At 31.3% G+C, this 21,954-nt stretch overlaps 1 protein-coding gene across 1 annotated transcript; it reads right to left on the bottom strand.

Moving 5' to 3' along the window:
* Nucleotides 1-13,713: 13,713 nt before the first annotated feature.
* On the bottom strand, nucleotides 13,714-21,211 carry LOC145065556 (topless-related protein 4-like). The gene is made up of 25 exons (XM_079012576.1): nucleotides 21,059-21,211; nucleotides 20,628-20,729; nucleotides 20,353-20,532; nucleotides 20,161-20,274; nucleotides 19,900-20,058; nucleotides 19,609-19,792; nucleotides 19,380-19,503; nucleotides 19,166-19,278; nucleotides 18,909-19,083; nucleotides 18,704-18,813; nucleotides 18,553-18,622; nucleotides 18,214-18,287; nucleotides 17,941-18,036; nucleotides 17,759-17,854; nucleotides 17,312-17,674; nucleotides 17,025-17,189; nucleotides 16,814-16,918; nucleotides 16,580-16,726; nucleotides 16,138-16,248; nucleotides 15,668-15,847; nucleotides 15,081-15,209; nucleotides 14,881-14,976; nucleotides 14,611-14,799; nucleotides 14,339-14,505; nucleotides 13,714-14,232 (listed from the first exon to the last, which is right to left on the bottom strand). Exons 2-25 carry the CDS (start codon nucleotides 20,705-20,707, stop codon nucleotides 14,022-14,024), a joined length of 3,438 nt encoding a protein of 1,145 aa, XP_078868702.1. The 5' UTR covers nucleotides 20,708-20,729; nucleotides 21,059-21,211; the 3' UTR covers nucleotides 13,714-14,021.
* Nucleotides 21,212-21,954: the final 743 nt, after the last annotated feature.

A 21,954-nucleotide genomic window follows, 5' to 3' on the forward strand; every position in this document is an offset into this window, starting at 1 on the left:
TATAATACATATACTATTATTATAAGTTGTTGGCAAAAAAATAATTGACAAGTTAATGACACATTATAATAGAACCGTTATCAACATTTGACGATATAATATGTTCATAAATCAGTGTGTACTCGACGGGATGCGCTAACAACACATTGCATAAATCTGAACGGACTTGACGTCAAATATATTAATTTTAATTGAGCCTAGAAAATAAGATATGATGACGCTAAAAAAAACCTCTTTGGATGATACAAACTGTATATTAATGAACATGAATGAAATTTTTTTCATCAATATTAACCGAGACTAACACATAAAACAAGGTTTGTGATGGTGTTTTAACGACAGATTATTTTGTGTTATTAATTCAACAAAAAATTTGACAAGGTTTGTTAGAAGAAAAAATGTCACTCTTTATTTGGAATGTTAACGAGATCTTAATGAGTAGTTAATTATTAAGAACATAAATATATTTTTTATCTATATATTTCAAATCAATAATTAATTATTAAAGTTTAATATAAAAATTAGTAAAAAGAGTATCTTTTAAAATTTACATTTAAGTTGAAGGTAGTAAAATAAAATAAAAATAAAAAACATAAAGGAAATTGAAAATTTTGCAGATGATGGCATGGGGACTTTATCGAAATCCTTCAAACCACGGCTCTGATACCAAATTGTAACACCTCAAATTTTAGACCAAAATTTTCATTTTTAAAACTTCCAAAAACATAGTTTCACAACCAGATCAATTACAAGTCATCTCAAAACCACAATTATCATAGTTATCCGAGTACATAAAGGATTATGTCCCAGTAGTAAATTCTCAGTGCGTATGTACAATCAGACTTTCGCCTTCCCGCGGTCCTGCGAAGTACCTGCCACATACAAATCAACAACTGTAAGCACAAAGCTTAGTGAGTTCCCCAAGATACCACATATAACACAACATAAGTAAACAACTATGGGTTATTTGCAACCCTAGGACTATCAGCAGTCCCGATGAGCTAACAACACGCTTATAAGGTTATCTACAACCCTCGGTTGGCTATCAGCATCCCCAGTCACAAACAAATATCATATCAGCACATAACATAACATAACAGCTAGACCCAGTTGGTCATGATATTACAGCTAGCTTACCATACGGGTAAGAGTAATTGAGGAGACTTACCTCATACTGATGACACGATAACCTAGCACCTAAGCTGCCATATCTAGACTCCGCCTAATTAAGAAAATAGTTAACCTTAATTAAAATTAAGGTTCAAACCACTCATGAGTCCAAGGTCCAGGTTAGACCTACTAAAGGAAAAAAGGACCATTTTCCCTCCTTAGGTCCAAAACCCTAAACTTTGACCAAAAGTCAAAATCAGCAAAACTCAACAAAAAGTCAACACCCAGTGAGTACGATGGGCGTACTACCCCTAACGTTGGGCATACAACCTAGATAAGCATACGACGGGGATCTTCAGATTACGCTGCGCGTAATTGGGAGTACGCATGGTGTACTCCACGGACTTCCATTTCCTTACTTTCTTGGTCTTAATCCGTTAAGACAACCACTCCATCCATATATTTGACTAACTAAAACCTATTAATCCATAAAGCCATGGGCTTTAAGCCTTTGCATGGCTAGGAGAGGCTAAAACATCATTTCATCCATTCCAAGGTACATAACTCATTCATGGAGCCAAAGGAAAGATCATGCAAACATTTTTATTAACTTAAAAGCCCAAAGATGCATGAAAGGACAGCTTAAACTCTTTGGAAAGTCTCAAACTCAAAAAGGGTAAAACTTTGGGGACTTAAGCACATAAATCTTACACTAAAGAGATCTTGAAGAATACTAGCCAAGGTATAAGCTTTATACCTGAAATTGATGTGCAAAGGTGGGAGGTTTCTGGATCTCTATGCTTAATGGCACCTTTTTCTTCTTCTTCTCTAACCTTCTTCTTCAACTACAAGAGCCAAGAATCATTCAAAACTTGTAAAATCACACTCACAAGCCATACCCACGAGATTAGGATTTTAAAGAGGGATGGAGGCTGATAAGGGTTGCTAGAAATGAGACCATCATGTTCTATTTAAAGGGGGGAAATGAATATTAGGGTTTGCATTTGAGCCTAGTACGCCCAACGTACTAGGTGGCCTCCTCGATTCTGCATGGTGCATGAGTACGTTGCACATACTCATGTGTACGCCCCGCGTATTGACTTGCCAACCTTTTACATTTAGGGACTAATTTTGACATAATAAGGAAAGATTCAATAATGATAATTGTACCTCATTTCAGAATGTTACACTAAAACCACAAACCACCAATCCACCATCGTCCCTCCCCTTCCTTCCTGTCATCTTCTTCGGTGACCTACAATACTACTGTTTCATCTAAATCCCTTCAAGAAGGTCCCTCAATTAGTGATTATGTTGATCTGGATAACAAAGCACTGCTTCCTACGGACGGTGATAGTGAGAAGGACCTTAGTTTAGAACATGTTAAGAGTAAAGAGGTTGAAGATGATTGTAGAAAATAAAATGTTGAATTGGGTGCTCTTTCAAAGGAGCAGTTGGTGGTGGATAATTCCTGACTTACACTTAAGCCAATCTTCTAAACATCTTGGCTCGCGTTGATTCGAATATGATATGCACATAATCAACAATATATTATTTTGTAGAACGACATATTTTATTAGAACCAAAAGCCAGTCGGAAGTTGATAAAAAAAACAAGACAAATAACAATGAAAGCTATCACAACAAGGGTTGATGGCAAAGAGCAACGTTAGAATGGTTGAAACAAAGATGACAACCAACAGAGTCGAATAGCGGATAAAAAACCAATGAGTATGTCTGAATGATAGCACCAAACAATACAGAGCAGCTTGAAACGAAGATTACAGCCAAAAGATGCAACATAAGCAAACCATTTCATAGTAAAAGAATGAAACAAAATGATATTATACAGTTTCATGAGCTTTCATTACGGCTAGTGGCATATCATATGAAGCCTAGAGACCAAGCATATATACAAATCAACGGTACACCAAAGAAGTGGAGAACCAACTAGATGCTAACATATGAATGATTCACGATACACCAGATTCAGAACCATCATTGAGGGAGAAATGTTATGATCAATATTCTGATATTCATACTAAACAAGTCATCCCAAAATCAAGTCAATCACAACAATCAAACAACCTCTAATTGGGGTCTCTCAAATGGAAGGAATCACCAATGCACCACAAAAATTGCCTACATCCATGGTTGCGGTGACAGAAAAGTGCGACAATACGTACATACGATTACAAGCGGTGGCAGCACTGTGATACACCGATGTGATGACAACTGATGGTGGTGGTGGTGTCGTGTAGAGAAAGAGGAGAAAAGAGAGATGAATGAAGGGGTCAAACAATGATGCGATTTCCTTTCAATTTTGAAGTTGATTTTTGGACTGAGTCGGTGGTGGTTTGATGATGGGTAGGAAAGAGGTTCGTCGGACTTGAATGTGGAGATTGGAGTGGGATGATGGCTTAAAATTTAGGGTTTTATTCTTTTAATTGTTTATTACATAATTGATCCCTATACTTTGTAAAATTAAAAAAATAAAAATAAATAAATAAGGGTATGTTGGTCTTTTACTCAAACTTAACGCCTGATTCTTAACGGCGTCAGCTAAGAGGGGCCAATAGTGTAATTTTTGTAAACCATAGGGACCCAACCTATTAAATTTTCAAAGATTGGACTAAACCTATGAATTCAATCAAACCATAGGGACCATTTCTATAATTTTATCTAGGGTTAATGTTATTAAAAAGTAGTCAAAGTTTAGGTTTGTTGCATCTTATATACCTCAACTATTTTGGAAAAAACTTTAAAAAATGTTAATGATTAAAACTCTTTTAATAAGTTTTAATCATTATAATTTGTTAAGTTTCTTCCAATATATATATATATATATATATATATATATATATATATATATATATATATATATATATATATATATATGATTTAAGTCATTCAATAAAACGATTATTTATAAAATTATATTAATTAGTAAATTATTTATAAAGTTTCTTTACTATAAATATATTGGTGGATGTTTAGGATTTGCTTAGATATTCATTCTCTTTATTTTGCTTTTGGATCGTGAATGTAAAATTGTAGCAACTCTTCCGTAAAAGCAACAAACCTTCTTTTGTTTATATACTACATTATGACCCGCGTTAAATGTGGGGAGCGTATAAACAAAATATAATTGTATATAGATATTGCAAAATAATTATAAGAAAATCAGGGTTATTGGTATTATTGAAATTTATAGAAAGTATACTGAAGTTGGTAAATATATATAGTCGTTGAAGGACCTCTTCGTAGATAATATTTTTTGTTTTATTAGTTGAATGACATTGCTCGTCACGAAGTACCTTCAAACATTTTTAACTTGTGGCATGGGAAACAACTATATATAGCTAACCATGCGCGAAAACGAGTCTACGCAAGTATAATCTAACATTGACAATGTACTTTCAAAATACATTGTTATTTCATGGTTATATTGCAAAATAGAATTGTTTATTTCAAAAAATATCAATTTATTTATGTTTATTCGAAAGGAACCACATAAACCCCCTACAATATTAAATATAAAGAAACTCTAACAAATAAATATAAAAACTGTTATGTTTGCTCGATTTAGATATTGCCCGTGACTCATTGAAAATGTCAAAATACATAATTGGCACACAACTTACTTGTTATTATGAGACAAATCAAACAATTTAAACACATGATGATGTCTTTTTTTATGATAATAATAAAATAATGGACAAATGAATGCTTACTTCAAGACGTATGCGGACGTTTGAGTAAAGTCGATGGTCTTAACTGCTGAGTAGTTATATCTTTTACATATAGCTATTAAATGGTTATTCAAGATGAATTAAAAGTTCATAATTGCTATTTCTTACCGATTTAGAAGTATATTTCGACCATTTTTGCATCAGATAAAAAACATATAGGTTCTTTTAGTATTATTACAATCCTACTTTCATATAAAATTACTTTTTTCACATGAGACCAAACTCAGTGTTTTTCTAACATTATTATCATCTTATATTATACATTCTTGATAGTTTTGAAAAGTTCTGCAATTTCTCATTTCTTTTTGAAATCGTTGTTATTTTTTGTTGCTTTTAGAAATAAGTTTTAGACTACTTTTTGTATCAGACCAAATTTGAAGGTTATTTTTGCATTATTACCATTGTATATGTTCCATTTCATTTTTATTATTTGAATATAGTTTTTGTAGTTCAAAAACGATACGAATATAAAAATACTGACTATATATTAACCGAATCTCTATAATGTATAATTAAAAATCAAGACACTTTAATCATAATTTATTGATGTTAGTTAAAATGTAATTTATTTGGGGTTGATGTTAGTTTTTGGTTATTTATTTGGGAAATATAATATGTATTCTTATCTATTAAATTTAACATTTGTTACTTTAGAATTTTATTTTGGATTGGCATAGCCATGATCATCCCATATTTAATACCTAGCACCTTTACTACCTGCTTACTTGCATTCATTAAATCAAGATTTAACATTTTTTTAAAAACAAATATAGACAAGAAACTATTGAGTTACTATTAAACTCAATGGATATGCTAAAAGATACATGACACTTGCCTTTTGTGAGATCAATAATACCAAATTGGACCACTTTCTACAAAATAATTTAAGAATCGAAGAAAACTTGATTGCCCAAATATATAATATCATTATTTAAGTCATAACCTGTTATATGCCGACAAAATTGAAAATTTTGGCCAAAACTCTGTTACATGCCAAAAGTTAGATGAGGGTTAATTTAAAAAATCGTCTTTCACTTTTCGTTGGATGTATTTTTTTGATGACAGGAACAATTATCAGTCCAAACATAATCTGTAAAAACCATCATAGCCAAATCATAGATCGCTTAATCAACAAAATAGAATACCACAGTAGTAGATGATAATCCAGTTAGAACATACTTTTCTAAAAGATCAAGAAATTGACAATTTATTAGAATCTTATCACACTGATAAAAGTCATAACAAAGTGCAATAGATTGAATTGATAGTTTACAATAATAATAATAATAAAATGAAGCCCTATCAGAGATAGAAAAACCTAAGGACGAGACAAAAAAAACATGTAACACTACAAAGTTGCAAACATCAAAAACGCATGATGTTAAAAATCTAGAAAAAAAAAACAAAAACATGTATTTAGAATGTAACATGACAAAAAATCAAATATTACAGGAAAGTATATGAAATGAACTAAACTAACATGTATTTAGATTATCCAAATTATTTTGAACAATGTTTCTTCAAAAATATACTTATTATTGTTTCATACATACATAGAAAGTTTAATAAAAAAAATGTTAATTATAATTATGCAATTTGATTCTAACATATAAAAACGACCACATAGAAAATTTAAGAATCAAATAAAAAATTTGTCTATAATACCGTAAATCTTATATTTAAGGAAATAAGATCATTCTTAATTTAGATTCTAAATTCTTAGCCTACTTTTGATGTAGTTCATGTAGTAATATGTAGGCAAGAATGTTGATATTAAGTGTTGTATATTGTTGTTACTGATAAAAAACTAAGTTGTAGTTTAAATTAAAAGTTCTTTTTTCATGGTAAGTATGTTGCTATAATTTGTAAAAAATAACATAGCTGTTGCAGTTTATAAAGGCTGTTGAGGATCGAGTACAAGTTATTAGGTTAAGCATTTAATATGAAAAATTATACATTGTTGTTTTATTTGACTTAATGATGTGATATGTTAAGCCAAAAAACCTTATGCAATATTTTATGAGATTTCAAAAATAGAAACATAACTTTCTTAGTCATAGTAAACAATATTTGAAAGGTTGTATTTACTATACAGAAACATATACAAATTAGAATAATTATAGTTTAACCCTTTCTAGATTAAATTGTTTATAAAATCCATCACCATAATAGTGAATAAAAAATAAATTAAAAGACATTTACAACACGAAAAAATCACAACGGGTTACTGTTAAAAATGTTATAACAATGTACTTTACACGTACATTCCTAAAAATGGTTTAATATGAAGTTATTATATTCGACAATAAAGTCAGAAACAGTAACCAAGTTGAGATAGTCAAACAAACAGAAATAGCAACAACAACCAATTTGATCCATTTTTAAATTAAATTACCGATTTATCCTTCTGATGAACATAGTCCATACTAAATTAATGATTTAGCCTTCAGATAAAAAATAAAAGTATCATGCTAAAAAATCATTTTAGTATACGTGTCATATCAATATCTATTGTTGAATTTTTTTTTCCGGCCCAATGTTTTTCGAGTTTCCTAAGTCAAATTACTCTTTTGCCCTTATGTGTCCTTACTTAAAGGTTTCTTGCATCTAATTTGCAATCAAATTAAAATAAATCACATAAATTTAGGAGTTTATTGATACCTTCAAAATGAAAATTCGAATCTTCCTTCTTTATTCTATCACAAATAAAATTACCTTTTTGCCCTAAACCTTAAAATCGTACTTAACATTTAAAAAAAATTATCTAACAGTATCAATAACCTTTAGCTATGATTTCAATTTAAAGTTAGAAATGTTGTAATTCAACCATCATATTAGGATATTAATTTACATTCAAACACTAAAAAATATCTCTTTATTCCTATTATACCCTTATCCTCTATTTTCTATTCGGTATTACCACATATTTATCTTAACATATTATTTAAGTTCTATATCAAGATTGCAATCCCTGTAATTCAACCAACAATTTAAGATATTATATAAAATCAAAATCAGTAACCAGGTTGAGATAATCAAACAAACATAAATAGTAGCGGCTTACGATTTGATTAATGTTTAAATTAAATTATTGATTTACACTTCTGATGAACATTATACATACTAAATTAATGATTTACCCTTTGGATAAAAAAATGGAAGTATCATGCTAAATGAATACACAAAAAATTGATTACCATGAATAGGAAAATTGGTAGGGTGCATTTGTCATTCTATCAAAGTACTTTGCTATATTATGTTTTAATTGGTTTCTATCAAAGTATATTTTTTTTTTGGATTAAAGGTACGTAATAGTTTTTCCTATTTATTTGAAAAGTTTCAGAAAAGTTGTTAATCGATTTTATGTAAGTTGTGACAAAGAAAATCGAAATATATGAATACATATATTTGATACAGGAACAAAAAAATAATCGAAAAAAATATAAAAAAGCTAAAGAAGATACCGACCTTCTAGTGCACGACAACGAAGGTTTGAAGCAGAGAATAATGATCAAAGTTATAAGCAATAAGAATGATGTTGTAGGAGAATGTTTGAAGAAAAACAATGATTGAAAATAAGTGTGAGCCACGGATTCAAGGATGAATCGTATATGTATGTGATAATTTGAATCTGATTTTTTGGTATTAATAGTTTCCTAATAGAAATGGATTTTATATTAATGATTTGCTAATATAAATGGATTTATATTAATGGTTGATATTTAATGTCTTAACTGAAATGATTTTAGTATTATGTTTTTAAAGTTGACCATTTTCAAATCTTTATAACTGGAAATTCAAGATTTAAAATATGAGAAGTTTTTATTATAATTAGATACATTCCATTTCAATGGATTTAAGTTAATTTTTCCATTTGGGAAGGGTGGAAAACATAGGATTGAAATACAATCAATGACCCAAATTGTTTAAGATGATATCATAAGATTTTTGTTTTAATATATATTAAAGATAACATAATTATTGATATGCTTATTTAATAAGCTTTTTAAAAAGAAAAAAACTAAACAAGTTTGAATTTTGAAGCCAAAAACTATAAATAAGGGAGTTAAATTATGAACAATATTAATTAGGGTTAATGATGACATATATTTTCAAAAGATGTCTTGAAGGAGATGTTTGCTTCATTTTGTAGAGATTTGTGTGAAGCCAAAATAGAGGTGTGATAATTGAAGATGCAAGGAAGAGGCAACACGCAAATTCTAAGAATACATGACCAAAAAGGAATCACCTTATAGTGCTACATTCTGTTATGAACACACAAAACATCAATTGAAGCACAACCATTGACATGAGGACGAAGAGGATTAGGGAATTATGGTTTAAGAGAAAAAAAAATAGAGGAGAAAAATGGGCGGCTATTCATGTTTCTGGCCAGATTTATCGAGAAACTGATATTTCATATATAAATAGAATAATATGCTTCAATTGATAACATAATTATTGATTTTAAAGATTCTATAATTAAATGTAATTATGCTCGAATTATGAAATATATTTTAGAAAGTATGAATAGATTCTATAATTAAATATTCTATAATTAAATGTAATTGTGTTTGAAATATAATTGCTAAATTTAAAGATTCTATAATTAATTGTTTGAATTATATTTGGAGAAGATGATGTCATCAATTTGATCTAAGGGTGGAAATCATATGATTGAGATACAATCAAGGGTCATGATTGCTTCATTAGTGAATTAAGGGTTCTCTTTTAATAATATTTAGAGATAATGCAAACATTATTAACAATTACAGTATTAAAAGTTTTTTTTTAAATTAAACGAAACTAAAAATATTGGTTTCATGATGATAAATTAAAGATTCAACTTTAAAATCTGAAGATGTTAAATGTTTTTTTTTTCTAAAAAAATTATAAAATCCTAAACCGAATACAATATATGAATTAAAATATTATCACAATGTAGATTAGTATATAAACTAAACAATTATAACATTCAAATTATGAACAAAAGTATATCTTAAGCCAAATTATGAATAAAATATATGAATTAAAATATTATCCGTTGACCTTATACACACCAATGTTTTTGGACTATTCAAATCAGCCACAATACATGGTTACCATATAGAGATACGTTGTTACATTTACTAATGACTTCAATAGATAAGGATTTCAATAGATAAGGATATGTTTATTTGATTAAACATAAGTTTGAAACATCTAAGATGCATTCCAGAACCAAGTAGAGAATCAACAAAGGAAAAAAGGATTATGATCCTCCAATCTAGCAGGAGTTGAGACTATCTTAGTCAAGAATTTGACGACCATCTAAGGAACTATAAAAATGTTTCATAGTTGACTCTTCTTGGAACGCGGCAACCTAATGGTGTGGTCAATTGACATCTTCTTCTCCAAACAACCACCATCTCATATTGACATCACCAACACATTCAACCACTAAAACCATTTCCATCTTCATCGCACATCACCATCGACATGCAATCATCTTCATCTATATCTCGCATCACCACATTCAACCATTGTATTACTATTTTTTTTGTCTTTCGAATTCCTATACTGCATAAAGGGGATAGCATAGAAGAACATACAACCTGGTTTGTTTTATCAATTTTGTTTTTAATGTCTTTACTTTTTTGCAGGGCCCTTCTTCTTCTTTCTTTAAATTTGATTTGCAGGTCGTGTTTGTCTGTTAATGATGAACATTAGTTTTTGTATTTTTTAAGAATGAAAGACTGAAAGTAGTGTATGATAAATGTATTCTTCAAGAAGGAAATACTAAAACCAACATATTCTTTAACAATGAAAGGCTGAAAAAAAATTGATGGTTCAAGAACGGTGCAAATAGTGTTGGTTGATCGAGACCAAAGGTGATAAGAAATGATGATCAATGGAGAAGAATGTATGATTTTCATATTTCAGTTTGGCCTGACAAACCGATTCTTAAATATATTATAACTGTTTTGTATATTCTTCAAGAATGTTGGATTATATAGAGAATGTAGTATATATTACAAATATATTCTTAAAGAATGTAGTATAGAAGGTTGTGTATATTATTCAACATGTTGTATATATTATTGTTTTATGTTATAAATGGTTGTTTTATGAGAATGCTTCTTATTTTTATAGTATATATTCTTGAATATATTGCAATACATTTTTCTTAAGGAATAGTATGTTATTGTCTAATATATATATATATATATATATATATATATATATATATATATATATATATATATATATATACCCTAATAAATAAGAATGATTTTGCCACATGTCATCTTCTTATTTATTTTGACACTTGTTATTTTCTAGATTTTTTGAATTATTTAATATCCACTTGTCAATTTTATAGAATTTTTCATTTTTAGTCAAATTTCACCTATTAAATACCATCTCATATTAATGAATTTAATTAATTAATTAATTAATGTACATAATAACTTCTTATTTGTGAATTTCTCTTTTTATTAATATATTAATTAATGTATAATTATATTAATGTAGATAATACATTCCATTTGTGAATTCATATTAATTAATTTTATTATATAAGTTAATTAAGATTAAATTACATAAAGGGTCCATGTGATTTACCAAATGTCACGAACTTAATTGTTACTTATTTTATTATGAACATGGTCCTTGTGGTTACCAAAACTTGCATGAATGGTCTTTTTTTTGCTCACACCTTTTACTTTTGGAGCTTTTAATAAACCCGTGTAATACACGGATCACACACCTAGTATATATATATATATATATATATATATATATATATATATATATATATATATATATATATATATAGGTGTATTCTTTAAGAATGTTATATGAGAATGAACTAGAAAACAAATTTGAACGTGTTGAATGAGATTGCATTCTAAAAAAAATTGATTTAATTTGAATGTGTTGAATAAAATGCGAAATATGATTTGCTTTTTATTAATTAATTTGACTTAACTGCCTAAAATATATGTACTTTTTATCTCTTAATAAAATATCATATTTTTTCCTAGGACATCCACATGCATTGAATTACATAGAGTTCAATGGATTGTTACATCATTTTTTTACATTTCATACAACTCCCTTAATGTTTTCTTACAATGCATTGAACTCTATAAAATTCAACAGAAAATTAAAAAAAAAAAAAACAAATTTATAATCTATATTTAAGAATTAAAAACTTTCTTTTTTTCCATTGAAGAGTTCAATAGTCATTGAACTCCAAATCTATTTAATGTCAATGTGATATCTTACTATGATAGAGTTTAATCCATTGAATGACAAATAGACTTGTCACCTCATTCAACTCTCTCATTGAACTCACCTGATAAAGATCCACCATTAAAAGTGTACTCAAGAAGGAAAGATCGAGTCACAACTACAAAAGTGTGATAGTTGTATTCTGTCTTTGGAAACTGACCGAATCCTCTTGGTCAAAGCACCGGATGATTTTAGGAAATCAGTTTAATTAATGATTATCCAAGAAATTAGGGTGTAGAATCTTGCCCTTGATTTCTTAATTTCTAGTATAAATAAATGGTTAGTTTGTCATAATTGTTATTCAAAATTATCTTTTGATTTCCTTGTTCTTGTAATCGGAGACCGTGCCCCTCTCGAATCAGACTACTATCCTTTATTTCTAATAAAATTCAACCAATTTTCATCTTCATCAGTTATGTACTTAGCATTTGGTTCCATTGCCGGAAAACGAAATGGTGCAAACCTGGAATAACTCAAACGATGGCAGTAATCAACCCGGAGCAATTTCCATTGGCTATACCCGCAAAGTTGGAGTTAGTTGATACGTTGAAAGCAGATATAGCAGCTCAGAGGGAGGAGATTGCAACTTTAAAGGTAAGAAATTGTTCCCAAGGAAGAAAGAGTGATGAAGGGGAAAGTTCCTGGAGGGGCCGACACGACAACCATATAGGCCCTAAAACAGAATCGAGTTCCCGACTTTTAGCGGAGGAGATCCTCATGAGTAGGTGCTGAAAGCTAAAAAATACTTCAAGTATTATCAAATACCTGATGAGGAGAAGGTTGAAGTGGCCTCAATGCATCTAGAGGTTGATGACTTGGACCTTTACTCTTGGCTCTCTAACGACCAACCCATCACTTTTTGGGAGGAATTAACCCAATCGTTTACAAAACCCAGATGAATTCTTGTGTAACATCAAACAAACTAGTTCAGCTCAAGAATACCAACAGGAGTTCGGTAAGAGATCCTCTAGGGTCTCAAATTGGCCTGATCATTGTCTCTTAGTGGTGTTCTTGAATGGTCTTAAAGATGAGTTGAAATCCGATGTAAGGATCCACCATTAAAAGTGTACTCAAGAAGGAAAGATCAAGTCACAGCTATGAAAGTGGAACAACTAACTGTATTCTATCTTTGGAAACCGGCTCAATCCTCTTGGTCAAATCACTGGATGATTTTAGACAATCAATTTAATTAATGATTATCCAGGAAATTAGGCTGTAGAATCATGTCCTTGATTTCTTAATTTCTAGCATAAATAAAAGGCTGGTTTGTCATAGTTGTTATTCATAATTATCTTTTGATTTCCTTGTTCTCGTACCCCTCTTGAATCGTGCCACTAACCTTTATTTCTAATAAAATTCAACCAATTTTCATCTTCATCAGTTCTGTACTTATCATCACCATTGTGGATGCTCTTATGATTTATGATGTGGCCAAAGTGATATTGTCTCTTATTCACCTCAAAGTTAATTGTAACATATATATATATATATATATATATATATATATATATATATATATATATATATATATATATATATATATATATAAGAATAAGAGGTCAAAAACCACAGGAAAATTGAGATGAAAATGTAGTGACTTACGATTAAAAGGAGAAGACAGAAGAGGGCATGAGAATGGGATTTGCCCAAAACCAGCCCTTGTAGTTGTTAAAACTTTACAAACGAAACTCTTCCTACTACTAATTCTAAAGGTAATAAAACACCAACATCTCTGACTACAGACAGATGTTGATATTGTGTCTATTCTATAAACTCTATAACACTATCTTTCCGGGATAACCACCTACCTCTAAACCTTTCATCTTGCTCAAATAAAAAAAAAAGTCAGAAACACCCTTCGGCTCTACCTCTGAGTTTGATTCCATCAGTTAGTTGCATTTGCACCACCACCACCACCACTACCTCCGCCAGCAGCGGCACTTGGCCCCACACCACCTTCAACCACCGGCGAGCCGCCCCATTTCCCTTCAGACTCAAGCGGCTCGATTATACACACACCACCATCAGTAAGTCCCAAAGCAAACTGGTTGGGTTCGGATGGATGTGCAGCAATAACAAGTGGATACACCCTTGAACTGAGAAAACATTTATTATTATTAGAATTTAGAAAGTCTACTGGATGAATGCAAGAAAGAAATATGAAGGTAATGAAGGAAAGTAGGTTGGTTTGGTATTACTGACTTTGGATTTGTAGGGAGGTAAGCGGTGGAACTGATCCGACAACGTAATCTGAGTGTTGATGCTGTTAAAATATCGATGCTTCCATCTTCAAAAGTTACATATATCGATTGACTATCGCATGAGTAGGTAGCATGTGTGATTGCACCACTTGCCTCACGTGGACCCCACTATATTTGTAAGAAAAAAAAAAAAAAAAAAAGACAATGTAATTCAAGTTCAATCATTGGAAGAAATGTAAGTAGATTGGTAGGTATTATTATGAGTAAAAACACCTGCTTTAGGCAATCTAGTTTAGGTGCTTCGAAAATGGCAATTTGGGATTCATGAACAACTAGCAAGTGAGTTTGATCTTGGTGGAACTGGACACGTGTATCAGCATGGGCAGCAGGGACACGTCCTCCTGGAATTTGTAATTGTTTGATTGTTTGCTTCTCCCATCCGTCCGTGCTCCACACACACAACTACAAAAATATAAATGCAACATTATAATTTTTTTTTTTTGTAAATTCATAAACATTTATAAAGCCTCCAGTTTCACATACCTGAGAATCAGCACCAGAAGATACCAACACATTAAGGACATTAGAGAAGGCCAGGCCTGTTATTCGTTTATGATGGCCTTTAAGTTTGGTTTTCACCTGCTCAAATAAACAATTAAAAAAAAAAAAGAATTAAACATCACTTCGATTAGAAACAGACCCTACATAAGATTTAGGTTTCAATAAAAAAACTAAAAAACGACCTCATCCACTCGGACATTGTATATTTGGATTGAAGAGTCCTCCATGCCTATGGCAATAATATTGTTATCTTGTGGATGGAAAGCCAGAAAGGTTGCTGCAGGTGGAGGGGGCATGAATGTAGTCATTGTCTGCATTTTACCAGATGTGTCAGAGATTAAAATACAAAAAAGAAGCTGAATGTACCTTTCATTAATTATATCAATTTACCAATTAAATAATGATCATAAAAATATAATAGCAAATATTCAAAGTATGCTGCGCTTTTCTGCAATTTAACCTTTTTCAGAACTGGGTAACCAATATTTTTTTAAACTGTTAAAAAAGTACCCTAAAGCAAATGGTTTTGTAGGTGTCCAAAAAAAAAAAAAAACAGTAAAGTGGGTAACCTTTTTCAGAATTGGGTAACAAATATGTTTTCAGAACGTTGTGCATTGTGTTTTCTGTATTTTAACCTTTTTCAATACCGAGGAAAAATATATAATGGTTTAATCAGTAAAGTGGCTACATCGATAAAATGGTGGAAGCATGTTGTGTTTTTCTGTATATGATATAAAATAAACAGCTTTTGTAGGTGTTGAGTTGTTACCTTGAAGGTCATCATATTGAACAAAGAAATCTTTCCACCAGAAGCAGACATAACATAGGAGTCGTTCTTTGATAATGCAAAGCATGCGGTGGCATCTTCAGGGTTTGTTTCACTGATATCATTTGTCATCAATATACCACTCACTGGTTGCCATAATTGAGGCAGTACACTAGCAGTTGCCTAAAACAAAACAAAGCATGTTTTTTACCAAAAAAACAGTCTTTCTTCATACAGCACTTATCCAGACACCAATGCAAAAAAATTCTTGAGCACAATAAATAGGTTGCCTATGTTACAAAGGGTAAATTCGTCATTTACTCTTCTTGTTCATACACAGTTAAATATAAATAGGTTAAATATGTTGAGAAGGGTAAAACGGTCAGATGGTCCATTAATTAGGCTAAATATGTTGAAGAGGGTAAAATGGTCATTTACTGTTGTTATCCAATGAAAAGAAACTTAGGAAATACCTTCCCAGTTGAATTACGGTCATTTCTCTGCCATTTCCACAATTTATGGACAGCATTGGCTGCTAGAGCTAAGACTGCAACTCCTGAATTAGTGTAAATCAATCTTGTAACCTACAAATGCACAGAGAGAGAGAGAGAGAGTGAGAGAAAAAAAAATGAGGGGAGGAGTCACTTGACTTTGATAGATTCACTGAAAGAGCAACGAACTTCTATTCATTTCTTTACTTCAAAAAATCTACCCAAATACAAACCAGTTATCACTGCTAAAAGTGGATAGATTTTTCAAATCGTAATGTCCTATTCAGAAAATAATTCAAAGTGTATTTATTGCTATAATTGGGTAGTTTTTTCAAAGTACAATGCCTTAATTTTGAAATTACAAGGATGCTGTAATAATTTAAGAATAAATGAAAGTAGGTTGCTATTTCTTGAATAACAATACCCGCATTGCAGAGGATGTATCATCTGGAAGCCTTGAGGATCTACACTGTGATGGTTCAGAGATTTCTGTCACTTTCAAATTTCTAGATTTTTCCATGGCCTCATCTCCAATTCTTTGCCTATCTACCAGATTCCGACTCTCACCACTCTATACACATCATTAAACATTTAACATCATTAACAAAAATATTTATATATAAAATTACAACACATAGTGAAAGTAAAAAACACTCACCATCATGACCATGGAGGGCATTGGGGGAACTCTTTCCATCATGCTTGGTCCACCGGGTGCATTAGCATTAGCACCACCAAATGTTGGCATCATTGCAGTCAGTCCCTGTAAAGAGTGTTTACTACTTTACTATATATGGCATTGTAGAACCAAGGGCAAAAAAGGAAAAGAGTAGAACTTGAATTAGAATCTGGTGTGAGAATCTTTTTACCTTCATGGAAGATGCGGATGCGACTCTGGAGGCATCGAAAGAACGATTCTCCATTGTTCTTAGTAACCTAACCCCATCTTGATTTGCTAGAATTTTGATTCCATTCTCGCTTGTTGAAACAGCTAACAGAATTCCTTCCTTGTTAAACCGTATAAAAGGAGAAGCCTGCAGGTAAAAGTTATGAGCCGTTATTATTAATAATAAAGCACATTAAAGAAACACCATGGAATGGAATCTCCAATTCCAATTCCGGTGAATTTCAAAAAACAAAAACACGGGATGATTACCGGTAAACCACCCTCAGCATCAATTGTTGTCAACAAGTTAACATTGTCCATATCCCAAAACTTAACCACACCCTCATCACCAGCAGCAATAAATCGGTTTTTTGTAGTATCAAACTGCACAAATCCCATAGCTCGTTTTCCAAGCCCATTATATGTACGTTTTACAGCACCTTCACTTTCATTCCATTCCACAATAAAAGATTCTCCTTCTTTATTTGTCCCACATGAAAATAACCTTGTCCCATCACAACTGTATCCCATTCTGGTGGATGAATGACCTGGCGCATCATAGTCTACCCTTGAACCAATATTGTCATACAGCCATGCCTTTATGTTGCCATCCGTTGCTGTTGAGAAAATAAACTGGTGCAAACAGAAAATAAGGTTAAAACTGGAAGAATTTTTGTAATAGTTGAGATGTTAAAAGTTTGAGCGAATTGGTTTTACCTGAATGTTTTCCTTAAAATGTGGACATACAGAATATACAGGTGCTTCATGACCCTCAAATGTATACTGTTTAGCCCCTGTTACTGCATCCCACACCTGTAAAAAAAACTTCATCTTTATAAGGAGGAAATGTAGGGAATTGGATTCCAATAGTATGTAAAAGTAATCTTAAAGATACAAACCTTTATCAACCTGTCATCTCCACAAGTTACAATGCAAAGTTGCTTGTTTGGATAAGAGAAAGCAAGATCATTAACATTGCCACCATGAGCCTCAATCTGTATAACCAAATCCAATAAACTTGTGATGATGATATGAATCATAAACATCAAACATATTTTAAAAAAAAAAAAAAAAAAAAAAAAAAAAAAAAAAAAAAAAAAAACTGCATTATCATTTATCACCACCTAAAAAGGAAAGCAAACAAAAACTAAAAAAATAATAAATATACAAACCTCCAAGTGGTTTCGTAGATCATCACCACCATGATAAGAGTATATATGTACAATATTCCTCGAGTATGCAACACCTATAAGAAATTTCATAATGATAATGTGGCTACATTAAAGCGACACACTCCTCTGATCTCCTTTAAATAACCCTTTTTGTTGTTTGAATTATAATTGCAAGATTAAAGTAGCCCTCGAAATAGAAAAATTCAAACATTTCCAAATTATGAAATTAAAAGGGTTGTTAATTTAAAAATCAAATGGCAAAAAGGGATACCTAAAGTGGAAAGGAGGGAGTGCATGATATTATGTGTTTTTTAAAAATAGTAATAACTCTTAGTTTACCAAAAAGGGTTCCATCAGGGCTCCAAGTTACACGATTGACTGATGCAGTATTCTCATTGTTCAAAGATGCCTAATACATATGCAAAGTGTAAAGTGTAAACTAGAGTCAACAGTCAAACGTCAAACAAAAAGGGTTTTCAGTATTATTTACCTGCAGGGGCATTGAACAAACACCAATATCCCAAACCTTGAAATCCTTCTGAACAAGCTTCTCCCTGCTACCTAAGTCCCATATCATAATTTCTCCAGATATTGTTCCAACTTTGTATTTGGTCAACATAGAACAAAAAAAAAAAGTCAACATAATATAAACTACCAACAACAGAGGTTAGATTTCTTGAGTATATAAAACTAACCAAGAAGCAGAATTTGCTGAACAGGATGAAAATCCATACTCATGACCATTGACCCCTGATTTAAGTTCATCACCACAGCTTTAGGTAGATCATCAGACGAATAGGAGCTTGAGCTTTGACCATGACTTTGACCACCATAAGCAATGGGTAAGATATTTCCATGCATATGATTAACCTGTGCTAAGATCAAAGATATGTTAGCATTTACTATCCACCAACAATCAATCTTTAAGAATGTCAAATTTACATGTTCATACTTCATCAGATATGCCAAATGCTCTTGTTCTCTTGAATGCATGTTCAGAGTCAGCAGTTTGATAGTCTACAGCTGGATTGTTGGCAGGAGGAGTCCTGGGTCGCTTTAACATAGCTTCCATGTGGAACAGAAAAGGGATGCAAATAAACAACCGAATTAACAATCATGAACAAAAATTACAATAAATGATCATGAGTCATGACCAAATTACATACCAGCATTATTAGGTGGAGCAAAACCAATAGGGCCTGCAGAAGCTGAAGGATGAGGCACAGCAGCTGGATTTGTCATCCAACCAGTCATGGAAGTTGCCATAGGTGGTGGTGCAGCCTGAAAAGGCTTGAAAAAAGAACAAAATTGTCAAAATTAAGATGTGTTACCCATGATTTTTGGTTGTTTAAACCAAGTAAACATAAAAGAAAATCAGGTTTTTTTTTCACTTACACCATGAGCACCCAAAGGTGGAAACCCTGCAGGCTTTGGTACGCTGGTCATTAATGGATTGGTAACAGGGGATGGGGCTCTTGCACCATTTGGCTGTGATTGACCACAAGAATGATCAATAAAAAGAGTTTTTATATCTGGATTCGGCTTCGGGTTTTTGCATAGCTGATGTTGCCAGTTTAAACTACAACACGTGAAAAACGATTAAAACTTAAAAGCATGTACGAAAATTGAACAAGCGTAATTACGAAATTACCCCTAGTATAATATCATTATCAACAAGATACAAACCTCTGATTGATGAGTGTCCTAAGTCTTGAATTCTTTAAACTTGGAAAGGTTAACTTTTCACGAAAAAGAGGATTTGCTTCAATCAACTTTTTAAGCTCACCCAACATTATACCCCTCGCAGACTTTGTGTCTCCATATTTGGATAACTGTTCGTTGTCTCTGAACACGTGTTACATCAGTATTTAATGATCAACAAAATTTGGGTAAGTATAGATAATTAATGTCATAAATGAGAAACTTGTCATGACTATCTTCCCTCACCTGAAGTTCTCTAGAGTCAAAAGTTGTGTTATTTCTTTAAAAAGGTCTTCGTTAAAGGCTGAGAACACTTTCAAGTCCTTGACTAGAATTTCAACAGCTTTAGAACGATCCTTCCTGTAAATTGAAAGCACATTCATAAGTTATCACAGTCGGTCATCAATGATGGCATTAATAAAGTGCATTTAAACATACTTATCTAGAGCTTCTAGGTACTTCTGCTTTTGTATCTCAAAGAAGATCTTCATTGAGTATCTGTTATCATCAACCTTTGTAAATCCAGAGAGGTATTTTTCCACCACATCCCATTCACCATTTGTCACCATTTCCTCAAAGTAGCGCATATTGAAGAAGAATCCAGACTCGTGCTCCAATCTCCACAACAGAACCAAAATTAAATAATGTGTCATTTACGTATAAACTCAAAACAACAAAAGAAACAGACAGATACACGATTTATTAAACCCTACCTGTGAACGGTTTCTTTAAATTTCTCTTCATCTAGAAATTGAAGTATTAAAAACACAAGCTCTCTGCTGAGAGACGACATAACTTTCCCTTTTTCCCCAAAACTGCAAGCAATTAAATCAGAAATTAACAAATAAATTACTCATATTCAACAATAACAACCTCTAAATTCTCAAAAATAAATAACAACGGTTTAACATTCATTCCCAAAAAAATCCAGCTAACGAATTCAAAGCAAGAATACTGTTTCATTATGTTCATTCAACGAGAAACCTAAATTTCCAAAACATAGACGCACATATAAACGAAAAAACGCCTATACTTATCTGCATAATCGATGTATAATCATGCATAAATACAACAAAATCCATATGTATAACAAGTAAACATGTCTAATTCTATGTGGAAATCAGGAAATCAAAACATCCGTTACCTTTGAAATTGGATGATGAGATATTTCGAAAACAGATCGGAGGGTTTCAGTAATACTATTTTCTCTCTCCTCTTTCGAGAGAGATTTGTAGAGAGAGAGAAAGTGGGGAGTTTGAGCGAGAGAGGTGCGAATAGAAGAACCACGAGACGGTATAAATAGTAGTGAAAGTTACGAGATAATAAGGTTGGAAATCAGGGATATTATAACAGCATATGATTATCATAGGCTTTGATAAGCACAATGTCTTATCAACTGATAGGTTATTACAAGGAAAAGAACTTCAATTAGGTATGGCATTTATAGTCTGGCTAAATTTTCGGACTTTATTTTACATTTAATTGTTTTTCATTCTAATAATTAAATATATTATTTAATTTGTTATATCTTATAAATGCACATTTATGAATTAGGTACAACATGAACAATATGCTTTAAGACTTTATTTTTTGGTCAACTCTAAATCTCTGATATATATAATCTGAATACGATCACGTATATGATATATCAAATTACATGATCTCTCAAGATTTGGGAAATTGTATAATGATGATATGAAATTAATGCTTTACACTTTCTTTAGAAGAAAACCTTAAAAAATCATATTATTATATATGTCAATTAACAACTAATTAAACAAACACGAATAATTAAATCGGGTAATTGAGAAGGTTATCATTTGTTGACTAAAATTAAAGAAAAATTAAATATTCTCTTACATTTTTTCCTATATAAATTTCTATCAATATGATATGATGACAAGTGTTATATTTGAATAATGAGAAATTAAATATTCTTCTATTTTTATTTCTACACATCGTTATCCAATTAAATAATGACATATGTCATATTAGTATATTAAAATATCATTAAAATTCATTAAATGAGTATTGTTACAC

The sequence above is a fragment of the Lactuca serriola genome, chromosome 8, assembly GCF_051521515.1.
Source record: "Lactuca serriola cultivar US96UC23 chromosome 8, Lser_US96UC23_V15, whole genome shotgun sequence".
NCBI classification, from domain to species: Eukaryota; Viridiplantae; Streptophyta; class Magnoliopsida; order Asterales; family Asteraceae; genus Lactuca; species Lactuca serriola.

Excerpts from the sequence above, each read along its gene's own strand:
- LOC145065556 (XM_079012576.1), bottom strand. The coding sequence starts at position 20,707 with ATGTCGTCTCTCAGCAGAGAGCTTGTGTTTTTAATACTTCAATTTCTA. Across the intron at positions 19,084-19,165 it reads CATTTGGCATATCTGATGAA|GTTAATCATATGCATGGAAA; the intron begins GTATGAACATGT and ends ATCTTAGCACAG. Across the intron at positions 18,037-18,213 it reads ATCTACGAAACCACTTGGAG|ATTGAGGCTCATGGTGGCAA; the intron begins GTTTGTATATTT and ends TTGGTTATACAG.